General features: G+C 45.9%; 1 protein-coding gene across 1 annotated transcript in view; it reads left to right on the forward strand.

Annotated features, from left to right (window-relative positions):
- Positions 1 to 2,125: 2,125 nt before the first annotated feature.
- Positions 2,126 to 14,237, forward strand: part of LOC137564311 (aldo-keto reductase family 1 member C3-like) — an 83,890-nt gene continuing 71,778 nt past the window's right edge. Inside the window, exon 1 of the mRNA XM_068278039.1 lies at positions 2,126 to 2,255. Within this exon, the coding sequence (XP_068134140.1) occupies positions 2,160 to 2,255 (96 nt within the window). The 5' untranslated portion in view covers positions 2,126 to 2,159. The remainder of the gene's footprint in view (positions 2,256 to 14,237) is intronic.

The following is a 14,237-nucleotide window of genomic DNA, read 5'->3' on the forward strand; positions in this document are numbered from 1 at the left end:
TTCCATAAAAGCAGGAAGTAGACATAGGCTATCATTCATAAAGCATTTCCGCATGTGGAAATGCTTAAAGGGAACCTAAACAGAGAGATATGGATGTTTCCTTCTAAACAATACCAGTTGCCTGGTTGTTCTGCTGATCTCTTTGGCTATAGTTGTGGCTGAATAACACACCTGAAACAAGCATGCAGCTAATCCAGTCTGACTTCAGTCAGAGCACCTGGTCTGCATGCTTGTTCAGGGGCTGTGGCTAAAAGTATTAGAGACACAGGTTCAGCAGGGGAGTCGGGCAACTGGTATTATTTTAAAAGGAAAAATCATATTCTTCTCAGTTTAGGTTCCCTTTAAAACAGCTGACTTTACCGACCACTTAGCAAAGTCAGCATTCATAAAGCCTCTTTCCGCATGAAAAAAATGACACTAACGAGCAGAGTGATAAATCACCGCCTTGTGCGGTGATTATCGGAACAAATGTAGCAAAATGTTAATTCATTAAGATCACCGCAAGCGGTGTGAGGTCGGGAAGTACCGCTTCCTCTGAAGTGGCGATACCAATGTAAGTGAATGGAGACACACAGACCTCCCAGGCAGCTGCAGCAGAGCGGAACACGGAGAAATGTATCAACTCGGCAGCTTCCGTGTCTCCGCCTGCCTACCGCCAGCCTAGTTCGGGGAATCTCCGCACTGCTACCGCACATGGACACTTTTTTATGAATGCACACCCAGAAGTCTAAAACACCGACAGTGGTGTTTTCCCGCACTGATTCTCCATACCGACAGCACTTTCATGAATGATAGCCATACTGGAGATGTAGCGCAGGATTTGTATCTGCTGTAACAAAGAAATGTTTTTTTTTAAAAGATTATTATGCTGTTGCTTATCTTTTAGAGCAGAGAGGAATTTCCTCCTTGGCATCTATAATATCATCTAAAAGACTGTACAAGGTCTGAAAGCACGCCTTGAGATTAGACACACTTGTCTTCTCGGTCTCATGTAAAATTGACATAAATCAAGCAAACAAATCTCAAAAGGCTCCATCCTAAAGTCCAACAGCAGAAAAGTGAAAATTATCACCTGCCCTCTATAGGTGATAAAAAAAATCCTTATTTATCTCCAATTATCCGCACATTTATTCAGTTAAGAATTTCAAAGTGGAGAAAATTGTAGAGACTTTTTATTGCACACTTAGGCCCGGTGCACACCAAAAACCGCTAGCAGATCCGCAAAATGCTAGCAGATTTTGAAACGCTTTTTTTTTATTTTTCTGTAGCGTTTCAGTTAGCATGTTGCGGTTTTGTGAAGCGTTTTTGGTGTAGTAGATTTCATATATTGTTACAGTAAAGCTGTTAACAGCTTCTGTAACAAAAATGCCTGCAAATCCGCACTGAACTGCCGTTTTTCAGAGCGGTTTGCGTTTTTCCTATACTTTACATTGGAGGCAGAAACGCCTCCGCAATCCAAAATCTGCAGCAGCCCAGGAGTATGCGTTTCTGCAAAACGCCTCTCGCTCTGGTGTGCACCAGCCCATTATAATACATTACCCAAGCGGATCCACATCCGCAAGCGGATCAAAAAACGCTGCTGAACCGCTCTGGTGTGCACTAGGCCTTACCGAACATTTACCGCATGCGGGAAATTAAGGAGATAAATCTTTGAGAATTACACAATGGCAAACTTTTGGGTGATATTTTGCACATACTAGTTTACAGCATGCAGTAAGGCTTTGTGAATAGAGCCCGTTGTTACTTTTATCTAGACCCTGACCAACTTACCAGACATTAGTTCATTTATCGAGCTCCTAAACCCGCTGCAAGTCCCAGCTCTGTCTCCTGACTGACAGGTCCCTCTCCAAACAATATTATCATTATTTTTAAGCCCGGATCCTTCCCCAGCACCTCTGATGAGCTGCAGCTGGTGAATGAAGAGACTACTACGATGTCTCACAGAGAGCAAGTACAGGTGTGGCCCTAGTGGCAGAACACCAAACACATGGGACAGGATGAATGCAAATAGGTGTTCTCTAGGAGTGCTTGGGAGGCTGTACTTTGATCAGCCTGTGATGTCACAGACAGGGAGAGAGAGAAATAAAAGCAAAATGCAGTGCTGGCTGTCAGAGTAGCCAGTCTTCCCACAGGTGACCCAGGTGTAAAGATCTGCCCAAATGCACATGATGGAGCTGAAGCCAGATGCCTGCATCACCCTGAATGATGGACACAAGATGCCAATCATTGGATATGGCACTTATGCACCCCAGGAGGTAGGCATGTTCTCACCATTTTATGTGCCTCTCTTTTCAGTGCCCTCTATGAAAAAAATGGTGGGGGGCATGAGAGGGTCCATTCAACCCCCCCCCTTCCCCCCCCAAAAAAAATTTGATCCTCAAAACAAAAGTAAAAGACTTTTCCCCTATTGCTTGAGGCTGGCTGCACACATGGCTGTGCGTGAAAGGTTGAGTTTTAGGCCTCGTTCACACCTAAAATCGCAAACCACTAGCGTTTTCTGTGGGTAATTTTACAGCGATTTAACATGGAAAAATCACTGTACAAATTTGCATTTTTGGAGCAATTTGATTAGTGTTTCTATATATGTTAATGGCGATTGCTCCAAAATCACTGGAAACATGCTGCATGTAACGTTTGCGATTAGTAATAATCGTGGAATGCCCGCGATTATCGCTAATCGCTCAAGTGTGAGCACTGCCATAGACTAAAATAGCACTAGCGTTTTAAAAAAACGCTAGTGCTTTAGCGGTTAGCATGAAATCGCCTTATTCCCGCTTAGGTGTGAACGTGCCCTTAGGTCGCGTGCGTGTTTTTTTTTTTTTTTCCCCCTTTCCCCATGCATATGCGTTTTTCAAGCATTTTGTGTGTGTTTGCGGTTCCCATATACAAAACACATATGCGTTTTCCATGCATTTTTCACTTGCGTTTTTATGCAAATCACGAGGAAGCGGGAATTCCTCAATGATTTATTTTTAAACGCATACCATTGCGTTGCCATTGACTTTCATTATGTGCGTTTTTGATGCGTTTTTGAAAAATTATGCAACAAAACAAGTGTCTTTAAAAACGCATATACATTTCCGGTACCTATCCGTTAGCCGGGCGCATCCACTAGGTGGTGACAAAACTCCACCAGAGTTACATCTTTCCCTACTATCCATGTCGGCCTGGAGGGGGAATTGTAATTAGTGCCACCTGCCGGATGCGCCCGGCTAACGGATAAGTACCACATTTCCTTTTTTTTTTTCTTCTTTTCCAGCAAGCAAGAAAATACTACGGCCTGGAATCCACTAGAAAGAGCAAAGCGCTATCGCTAGTGATTTGTGATAGTGTTTTGCAAGCGATTTTGGGAGCGATTTCCCTGCTCCTATACTATTCGTTAGAATGGAAAAGCTCCCAAAATGCTGCATGTCCTGCGATTGCTATTTTGCTGATCGCAATTCTGTCCCATCTATTTACATTGGCAGAGCGTTAAGGGAAATCGCTAGTGATTTAAAGCGCTCCCTAAGGGCCCATTCACACTAGAAGCACTTTTCTGAGCGTTTTGCGATTAGCATTTTTTTTAAATCGTTCCCATTCACTTTCATTAAAATTGTGGAAAAATCACTGCGATTTCGCAATCGTGTACGTGAAAATCGTGGTGATTTTTCCACGATTTTAACTATGATTTTAAATAAAGTGAATGGGAGCAATTTAAAAAAAAAAGCTAATCAATTGCAAAACACTCAGAAAAGCGCTTCTAGTGTGAACGGGCCCTGTATGCTCAAAAAACTGCTCTAGTGGGTTCCAGGCCTCCAAAATAGTTTTGATAGTTCTTTTCCACCCACTTTTTGGTACTTTTTCAACTGCAAAGGGCTCTATTCATAAAACATTTGTGGCGAAAAAACTCCTGGAGGGAAAATACCGCAGAGGTATTTTAGACTTCTGGGTGGTAATTCATAAAAATCTTGCCAGCTGCGATGCAAGTGCGGAGATCTCCCGCTGAAGGCTGGCGGTAAGCTGTCGGAAGGCATGCGGAAACACTTCAGCCGGCAGAGTCCCTCCGTGCACTGCTCTCTCTGGGAGGTCTGTCCCATTCACTTGTATGTAATCCGCAAAATCAGAGGAAGCGGTATTTCCCGTCCACATACCGCTTCCTCTAAACTTTATGAATGGCCATTTTGTTACTTTTTTCTAAAAAAAACACTGGAGAAGGCGGAAATTTCTCGCTCTGCTGGGGGATTGTAGATTTTCATGCGGGAACAGCTTTTATGAATGCCCACTTTGCTAAATGGACGGGAAAATCCGCTGTTTTGAGCGGAAAACTTGCGGTAACCTTTTATGAATAGAGCCCAAAGTGCTGAAAAGTTACTCAAAATAGAAGATGAAAAAGTTAATTGCATAGGGGCCCTGGTGAGCAAAAACCCACTCCAAATAAATTGATAGGTCTAGAAATAAGCAAGAGAGCGTTTCTTCCCTCCCCCGCCAGCATTGAGTTGATGCTAATTTAATGCAAAGTTATGCACTCTGGAAATGGACCAATCATGTACAGTAGCTGCTGAATTTGGTCCATTTCTTAATTGCATAAACTCAGAATTATTGATATCTCATTGACCATCGATTGATATATTTCTTCTTATGTGCTGATAGAAGTGGTGTGGCTATAGGGGGTGCAGAGGTAGCACATGCACCAGGGCCCCTAGCAGGGCCGGCGCTACCATAAGGGCAAAGGGGGCAATTGCCCCAGGGCCCCAGCATCCATAGGGGCCCCCAAGTGTCCCCATCATCCACTAAATTATGTGGCCGAGCCCCACACCCCACGCACTCCCTCCGCAGCATTATGGAGGCAGTGAGGACATGAACACACTCACCTTGTGCAAGTTCAAGGGCATACAGTACCTATAATTAAACCTCCGTGAGGTTTGAGCGCAGGGTAAAGCTGAAAAATGGCTCACCTTGCTCCTGCATCCCGGTGGAGTTAATTAATATTACCCCTAAAGGTCGCTGTGGATTGTAAGGAAAGATGTAATTCAGACGCCAGCTATTACCACCGGTTTTTAAAGTAATTGGGGTACAGTCTATTGAGGCGCCCAAATTACTGTCTGAGCATCGCTATAGCCGTAATTCCTATTACGGCCTATGGTGGCGCCGGCTATACCAAAATTTCCACCGATGTTCTTACAGCGCTCCAGTTCAGGGGGGCCTCCAGGTTACTTTTGTCCCAGGGCTCCATTGTAGCTAGAACCGGCCCTGGCCCCTAGACCACATTGGGTCCTCCTCCAGTCACTGCATTAGCTCTTTTTTGGTTTTACAGTGGTAATAATCAGTGATGCTCAAATCCGATCCGGATGAAATCCAGATAGTTGTATTCCGGATTTCATCTTGTTAAAATCAAGTCAACTGTGCGGGCTGGGCGGGGGGTTTAATCTTACCTATCATGACTTCTTCTTCGTTTGTCCCTCGGCGCCTTCCATGATGTGGTCCAATCCGGCGTCACGTGACTAAAAACCCCTTCTCCTTCCGGGTTGAAGGAGGAAGTGTATAGTCACGGATTGGAGTGCATCGTGGGAGGCGCCGAGGGACGGACGAAGAAGACATCATGATGGGTAAGATTAAACCCCCCCACCCAGTTAAACAAGGTGTGTATGAGGATCTGCAGATATAGACATTGGGCTCTAGTCTCAAAGACTTCCCGCATGCGGTAAAGTACATGCGGGAAGTTTGCGACCAAAACACCGTCAAGTTCACATTCTCAAAATGTTCCGCATGTCTTCTCCGCATGCGGAAAAAGTGCGGGATTCATGCGGAAAAATTTCCGCAAAAGTCGGTATTTTCCGCAATAAAAAGTCAATTCTTAAAACTGTTCAGGCGCATCATTTTGTTGTTATCTACCGTTTTTTTTTTTGTTTTTGTTTTTTTTATCACCTACAAGTAGTAGGTGATATATTCCGCATCCCATTGACTTTAATGAAGTCTGGAGGCTTAAGGGCTGTGCTTGCTGGACTTTAACTTTTTTTTTTTTTTTTAAACACTTTTTCATGCGACCTTTTTACCGCATGATTACCGCATGAATAATGGCTGTTGCCGCATCTTTTTTCTCGCATGCGGAAAATATTAGTGAATGTGGAAAAAATGCGGAGTTTACCGCTGGCGGAAATTTAGCGGTAAACGTTTGCTGTAATTTTGGCTCTTTGTGAATAGAGCCCAATGAATGGATCTTTTGCAGGAACAGATCTTTTGCAGATACTGATCTTTTGAATGTGTACAGCATCTTTGTGTGCAGCATCTTGCAAAGATTTCTATCTGATGGGGAGTTCAGCTCCATAGAATAGACTGTGTAGGCATGGCTCTCATACTACATGGAAGGGGGTAAAATTGGTCTGATATCTTTCATTTATCTTTCAAGTGTGTATGGAGCATAAATCCCCTGTCTGTAATCGGCATATTAAGCCCCGTCTACACGGGGAGATGTGGCAATCCGGCGGCTCGATTAGCCGCCGGATCGCCTCTTTCGCCTGCCCGCCGCGTCCTCGCTCGCCGCGCGTGCGCCGCATTCGATTCCCTGCTCGTCCCCGCCGGCGCCGCTTATCTTCCGCTCGATTCCCTGCCATTGTCCCCTCGCGGGGATCGAGCAGGGAATCGGCGGTGGGGAGATCCGTCCTGTCGGATCTTATCAATCGAGCCGCATCAGCGGCTCGATTGATAAGGAGCATCGCGGCCGCATCTACGTGTGTAGATGCGGCTTTAGGTCTGGTTTGGGCAGAGACAGAAGGGGATGGAATGCTGAGATGCACAGTGATAGTTTAGAGCAGGGGTCTCAAACTCGCGGCCCATGGGCCATTTGCGGCCCTCGATACAATATTTTGTGGCCCTCGTCGGCAAAAGCTTCCTTATAGTTCGCTTCAGTGCTCCCAAGTAATCCGCCGCATCCCTGCCGCTAAACGAGGGCTGCAATCTACCGGCATTTCCTGGAAGGGGCAGAGCTTTCAGCTTCAGCTCTGCCCCTCCTGACGTAAATCGCCGCACGGATCACCGCCTCTCCCCGCCCCTCTCTGTGAAGGAAGAGTGAGAGGAGCGGGCAGAGGCGGCAGTGCGCTGCGATTATGAAATTCCTTATGCGGCCCAGCCTCATCCTGACTTTGCCTCCTGCGGCCCCCAGGTAAATTGAGTTTGAGACCCCTGGTTTAGAATGTCACAGACCCCCTAGTGGCCGGGCTGCTCAATGCCTCCCAATCTGTTTCAACGCACAGAGAATCCAATATCGTGGATTCAATCAATGCACTGGAGCTGGGCAAACACAGGCCAAGAGGGATTATGGAGACACTGGCCACAGGTAAAATAAAAGCTCAAAACAAAGAAAATAAATGCTTAAAGTTTTGGAAGAAATATGTCCTTTGTGTGGAAATCCAAGAAATTCAATGTTCCTTTTGTTTCAGAAGGAAAACCAGCCTCATGATTCTCTTGCTGGCTTCAGTCAGGTGGTAAAATAGAGAACTCCCTTTTTTTTTTTAATTTTATTTTTTATTGCTTTTTCCTTTTCTACAGATCTGCCCTGAAGGCGGAACTCTGGCTACAGCCAGGCCTTAAAGGGAACCAGAGACGAAGCACCCTTGTGTATTTTACCATGTATATCAGTAAGAACATTAGAGAAAACACTTACCATGCTCTCTGTTTCATCCTCACTGCTAAAAGTGTCTGTTATCAGCAGTCATAAGAATCCCAGACTGAGCATTCAATCTGGCTTTGCTGGGAATGATTATTGCTGAGTCATTATAGCAGAGCCACAAGGGGGCAGGCTTGGGCTTGAAAAGACACCACAGAACTATAATCTTTCCGTAGCAAAGCTAGACTGAGCAGCCTGAGTGCTCAGTCGGGGATTCTTATCAGAGGTGATAACAGTCAGATTAAACAGAGAACAATGAAACAAAGAGCAGATTAGGTGTTTACTGTCATGTTCCCACTGATTTATAAGGTAAAATACAAGAGGGTGCTTCATCTCTGGTTCTCTTTAAGATTTATTAACCTCTTACATTTGGGGAAATTTAAATCCCAAATGTAAGACATTTTTTTTAGATCTCAAACCACGTTCATTGCACACAAATAATAGAAGAAAATTCACAATCCTCAAAGAATATGGATCACATTAATACCAGACATGAATAGTGTAAGACATTCCATTGATGAGAAGTGGAATAACGGGGCTGTGGCTTAGGTCAGCCCCCTGAAACAGGTATGCAAACGTGTGACAGGACGTTGGCAGTCAAATGATATACTTTTCATATAGGTCACAAGCACAGCATCTCTTATAAAGGCAAAATAAGAAAGTATAGTTATTAAATCTTGCCGGAACTCCTCCCTCCGCTCTGTCTCCCCCATATTGGGCTGCAGGCTGCCCTTGGCCTTAGCAAGCCAAATGGCTCATTTCAAACTGGTGTTCACACCTATGTGTCAGGTGCATGATTGAGGCTGGTTTCACAGTGGGACGTTAAAGTCCCACATTACAGCAGCCAGTAACACAGCCTAACTCACAGCACTGTAAAATCAATGTGCTGTTCACAGTGCCCACGTTGCGTTACATAGTAACGCAGCACGTTTAAACAAAGTGCTGCATGCTGTACGTTCTACTGGGCTAAGCAGCGTTAGACTGTTTGCACATGCTCAGTAATGTTGGAGGAGGAGGTCTCCCCTCCTCCTCCGAGGCCAGCCACATGGCTAATTAATATTCACTGCACTGCAGAGACTCTTGGTAGGACTGTAGTGTTGTCCGGATCATGAACGAATCGTTCATTTGATCCGAATCTTTTTTGTGAGTCGGATCATCACAATGAAAGATTCGGTTCACAGTGGATGTCTGTCTGGAAGAAACAGGAACATACAGAATGTACAGTGCAGGGAAAGTCCTGTCCTGCTAGTCATTTCACCCCCAGTCTGCTTCCCTAGTAAAATGATTCAAATGATTTGGTTCAAAGATCCGGATCTTTTCAATGATCCAATTCAAATGATCCGAATCCTTAAAAAGATCCGGACTTCCTATCACTAATCTGGAGTGGCTGCTTTGAGAGCTGCATAACGCAGCTCAATCTGACGTCCAACTTCAACACCACCATAAGTTGCGTTAGAGGCACGTTATGCGACCATAACATCCCCTAAAACGCAACTTCTTGGTGTGTAAGTAGCCTCAAAAGGAATGTTCGAGCTCACACACACACAAAAAAATCTACTTACTTGGGGCTTCCTCCAGCCCCTTGCAGCCGACATGTTCCACTCTCTGCCGCCAGCTCGGGGTCCCAACCGGTGCAGAGGTTGACCTCACGATGTCGTCCTCTACTGCGCCTGCATGAGCGCTGCTGTCAGTCAAGTCCACTTTGTCTGAAGTGCACTGCGTTATACCCTATATGCTATATACAAATGTCCACAGCTCTAAAAGACAATTACTCTTTATTAATCCACAATAAATGCAAATAGTAGCGTTTTTGATCCTAGGCTAATGCAAAGCACCTTCCCCTTTAAATCACATCCATTCAAGACATACAGCACTCACTCTGCCTCACTGCAGTGAGATGGTCCTAAAAAATGTATACAAAAAAAAGGGATCCCAGTAAAGAATCAAAAAATCAAAAAAATTTGAAGGTCCCAAAATCAAAGTAGTAATAGTAGTTCTCCACTGACATGCAATTTGATGGTATTACCAACGTGTGCACAAAATGATTGTATTTGGATATCTTGTATACAGGGGTGCAGCTAAGTTTTTTTTGTGGCCCCAAGCGGACTGTAGTAAGTGGCCCTACCCTGCAAAAATGGGTGTGGTTATCCCGCATAAGTGGGTGTGGCCATGACATGTGGGTGGAGCAGGAGGGCGGATTGGGGCGGGGCTGTTTGCGGGGAAAAATGGATGTGGGGGTGATTGAGGCGCGCGTAGCGCGCCGCGCCAAAAGATGGGTGTGGCCATGACAGTGTATGGGCGGAGCTTAACCGTAGCACAGCAAATATAGCCAACTATGACCATTAAATAATAAATGCAACAACAGTTACCCCAGACACCAGAAAATAATTTGGGCCACATTTCAGCAGAAATCAAACGCAATTAGGGCACATTTTCAGCAGAAATCAAACGCAATTAGGGCACAGTTCAGCAGAAATCAAACACAATTAGGGCCACATTTTCAGCAGAAATCAAACGCAATTAGGGCACATTTTCAGCAGAAATCAAACGCAATTAGGGCACATTTTCAGCAGAAATCAAACGCAATTAGGGCACATTTTCAGCAGAAATCAATCGCAATTAGAGCACAGATCAGCAGAAATCAATCGCAATTAGAGCACAGATCAGCAGAAATCAATCGCAATTAGAGCACAGATCAGCAGAAATCAATCGCAATAAGAGCACAGATCAGCAGAAATCAATCGCAATTAGAGCACAGTTCAGCAGAAATCAATCGCAATTAGGGCTGCAAAAAGAAAAGAATTTACTCACCTGGCACTGAAATCTTCTCTCCTCGTCTCCTCTCCTGGCCGGCTCCTCAGGCGCGCAGTTCCCAGTTCCCACGGAGCTCCCTCCCTCCTCCAATCTCCCGCGCTGATTCATGCAGGGCTACGGGAAGATGGTCTCCAGAGCAGGGCTTCGGCGGCGGCCATCTTCCCGTAGCCCTGCTCTGACAGCCCCGCGAGCTGTGGGAAAACGAAACAGTGACGTCACGCTGACGTCACGGAGCCGCCGAGGCCCCTAAGATCTTGGGGCCCCAAGCGACCGCTTGGTTCGCTTTATGCCTCACGGCGCCCCTGCTTGTATACGGTAGTCCTCCTCATAATCCAGTATAAATGTGAATATAAAACGGTTCCTCACATAGGCATTCCACAATTGGGTGCCGCTGCTGCCACAGTGGACCCACTGTCCAATGATTATTCAATGTGAAAGAATCTCAAACCGTATACATTACCCTCCTGCCGTCCGGGTAAGCAAACTGATCCCTGCACTGCCTCAATCCGCTCACTCTGGCCAGTCTAGTGAAAGCGGAGAGGCTAAACGTGTGCAAGTGTAGCGAGTCCGGATCCTCTGGACCAGTTCCTGTAGGTCTGAAGAAGCAGGGCCGGCCGCTCATGAGGCGGGGTGAAACATTTGCCTCAGGCGGCAAACTTCTAGGGGCAACACCCGCCCGGGAGGGGGGGTGGGCGGCTGCCGAGCCGGAGGGGTAGCGGGCAGGTCGGGGGTATTGGGCCTAGCGGTGGGGAGGGGAGTCGGACCCCCCCTCCCCCTCCCTTGCCTGGGTCCCCCGATCTGCGCTCCCCTCCAGCTGTAATTAGGAAGCAGCCGCTTGCAGATCGTAAGAGGCAACGGGCGGGGAGGACTCACCTTTTCCGCGTTCCAGCGAGCGCTCCACTGACGTCACTTCCTGCATCGCCGCCCACTATATTGTAAGTGGACGGCGCTGCAGGAAGTGACGTCAGTGGAGCGCACGATGTACCGCGGATAAGGTGAGTCCTCCCTGCCCGTTGCCTCTTACGATCTGCAAGTGGCTGCTTCCTAATTACAGCTGGAGGGGAGCGCAGATCGGGGGACCCAGGCGAGGGAGGGGGGGTCCGACCCCCCCCCCCCCCCCCACCACCACTAGGCCCAATACCCCCGACCTGCCCGCTACCCCTCCGGCTCGGCGGCCGCCCCCCCCGCACCTACGGACGGGGGGAGGGGGGCGGCAGTAATTTTCTCCTAAATTTGCCTCAGGCGGCAAAAAGTCTAGGGCCGGCCCTGTGAAGAAGAGGGGCGTACCCCTTGAAACGTCAGCGTCCTTTCGCCGAACGTAACACTGACATCACTGGAGATTAATCCACCTCTGTGGAGCGCATCCGTTTGCCTACCGGACATACAGGAACTGGTCCAGAGGATCCGGACTCGCTACACTTGCACATGTTTAGCCTCTCCGCTTTCACTAGACTGGCCAGAGTGAGCGGATTGAGGCAGTGCAGGGATCCGTTTGCTTACCCGGACGGCAGGAGGGTAATGTATATGGTTTGAGATCCTTTCACATTGGACAGTGGGTCCCCCTGTGGCAGCAGCGGCACTCAATTGTTGAATGCCTATGTGAGGAACCGTTTTTATTTATACTGGATTATGAGGAGGACTACCGTATATAAGATATCCAAATACAATCATTTTGTGCACACGTTGGTAATACCAACAAATTGCATGTAAGGGGAGAACTACTATTACTACTTTGATTTTGGAACCTTCAAAAAAATAAAGGGATCCCAGTAAAGAATCAAAAAAATGTGAATACATTTTTTTAGGACTATCTCAATGCAGTGAGGCTGAGTGAGTGCTGTATGTCTTGAATGGATGTGATTTAAAGGGGAAGGTGCTTTGTATTAGCCTAGGATCAAAAACCCTACTATTTGCATTTATTGTGGATTAATAAAGAGTAATTGTCTTTTAGTGCTGTAGACATTTGTATATTTCCGATTTTGAGGTGTTTGAGGATTACCTGGTCCACGATAGCTGCTGCCCATCCATTAGGCACGGATTGCTATACATACCCTATATGCTGTTGTACAGCGCCATAGAAAATGCTGCCGCTTTATAAATCCATAATACAGATTGGTACATGCATTATACATACGGGGCGAATCTGGGTAATGAAGTGAAGCACTGAAATTCTTCCCCCACAGACACACTTTAGTTAGAGCCCCTTCCCCTCTAAAAACAGCATCCTTTCTTGCATACACTTGTTATGGTTGCCTGTGTTTTTTGGCTCGGGATATTGTTGGTTACCTTTTGGGAAATATCTCTTCTTATTCCCTCTCTGTTCTCTACTCTAACACCAACCTTTCCCTTTTTTTTTTTTTTTTTTAAACACCTAACACTAATCTCCCACTCCAGTCTTAACTTTCCCCTCTTGACTCCTAACACTTACCTCCCCCCACTCCAAGTAGTTTTGAGTATCGGATATGGCTTAAAGTGGACCCAAATTAAAAATACAAGATTTCAGAAATAAAATCTATTTTCTAAATTATAATAAATAGCAGCCTTTTTTCAGCTGCATGACAAATATAAAATATTTTACATTTATTGGAGGAACCCCTCTCTTCCTTTCATATTGCCGGGACAGAATCCGGCAGACTGGTGGAATAGATGGTGTCCAGCAAAGGAGGAATTGCTAATGGCTGCCACCTGTATAACCCTAGTTATGGAAAGAGAAGGGTGAAAAGCATGCACTGAAATGCTCCTAGGCTTGAAGGAGAGTTTATTTATCTTTGTATGTGTCAGCGTGGTGCAACTAAATATTTTGAATTAAAAAAAAAAAAATTAAAAAAAATGTTTGGTTTGAGTCTGCTTTAAGACCATACAGGGTCCCAGGAAGACCCTCCTTTTCCCCTGCTCTGTTTATTAGCTGAAAGGGTGTTAGGCAAGTTGGACTATCTCAGTCCAACAACCAATAGGACCTAGTGCACACCAGAGCGTTTCGGCTGCGGTTTGCGATCCGCTGGCGGGTGCTGATCCGCTAGGGTAATGTATTTCAATGGGCTGGTGCACACCAGAGCGGGAGGCGTTTTGCAGAAACGCATACTCCCGGGCTGCTACAGATTTTGGATTGCGGATGCGTTTCTGCCTCAATGTTAAGTATAGGAAAAACGCAAACCGGCACTTCAGAGCGGTTTGCAAGGCGTTTTTTGTTACAGTAGCTGTTCAGTACCAGCTTTACTGTAACAATACATGAAATCTACTACACCAAAAACGCTTCCCAAAACCGCAAAATGCTAGCTGAAACGCTAGAGAAAAAGAAGAAAAAGCGTTTCAAAATCTGCTAGCATTTTGCGGATCTGCTAGCGGTTTTTGGTGTGCACCGGGCCAAAGAGACCACAATTCAGTACTGCCAGAGAGACAATTTAACTTTTTCTCTGTAGGCCGTATTACTGTTATAAAACAAATGTGGGGTTGTCCCTGGATGCCAGACTTAAGCAGCTGGGTTACCCAAATAGCCATGAATTGAGAAGCCATGGTCCCCAAGATACTAGAATTAGGCAGCAATGTGCCTCACAATTAAATAGTCACATGATTCCAAACAAAAGAATCAAATATGTCCATGCCTCCAGATAAAATAATAAAGTAGTCACACACCTCCAGATAAATTAAGTGGCCAGGTGCGTTAAGATAAAATAAAAAGCCAACTGTGCCCTATATTCATAAAATTAAGTAGCCATGTTCCCTGATAGCAGAATTAATCTGATCTAAGGTCTGAGTGATTGAAGCAGGCATGGCGGCGCAG

This window comes from Hyperolius riggenbachi, chromosome 3 (genome assembly GCF_040937935.1).
Source record: "Hyperolius riggenbachi isolate aHypRig1 chromosome 3, aHypRig1.pri, whole genome shotgun sequence".
NCBI lineage: Eukaryota > Metazoa > Chordata > Amphibia > Anura > Hyperoliidae > Hyperolius > Hyperolius riggenbachi.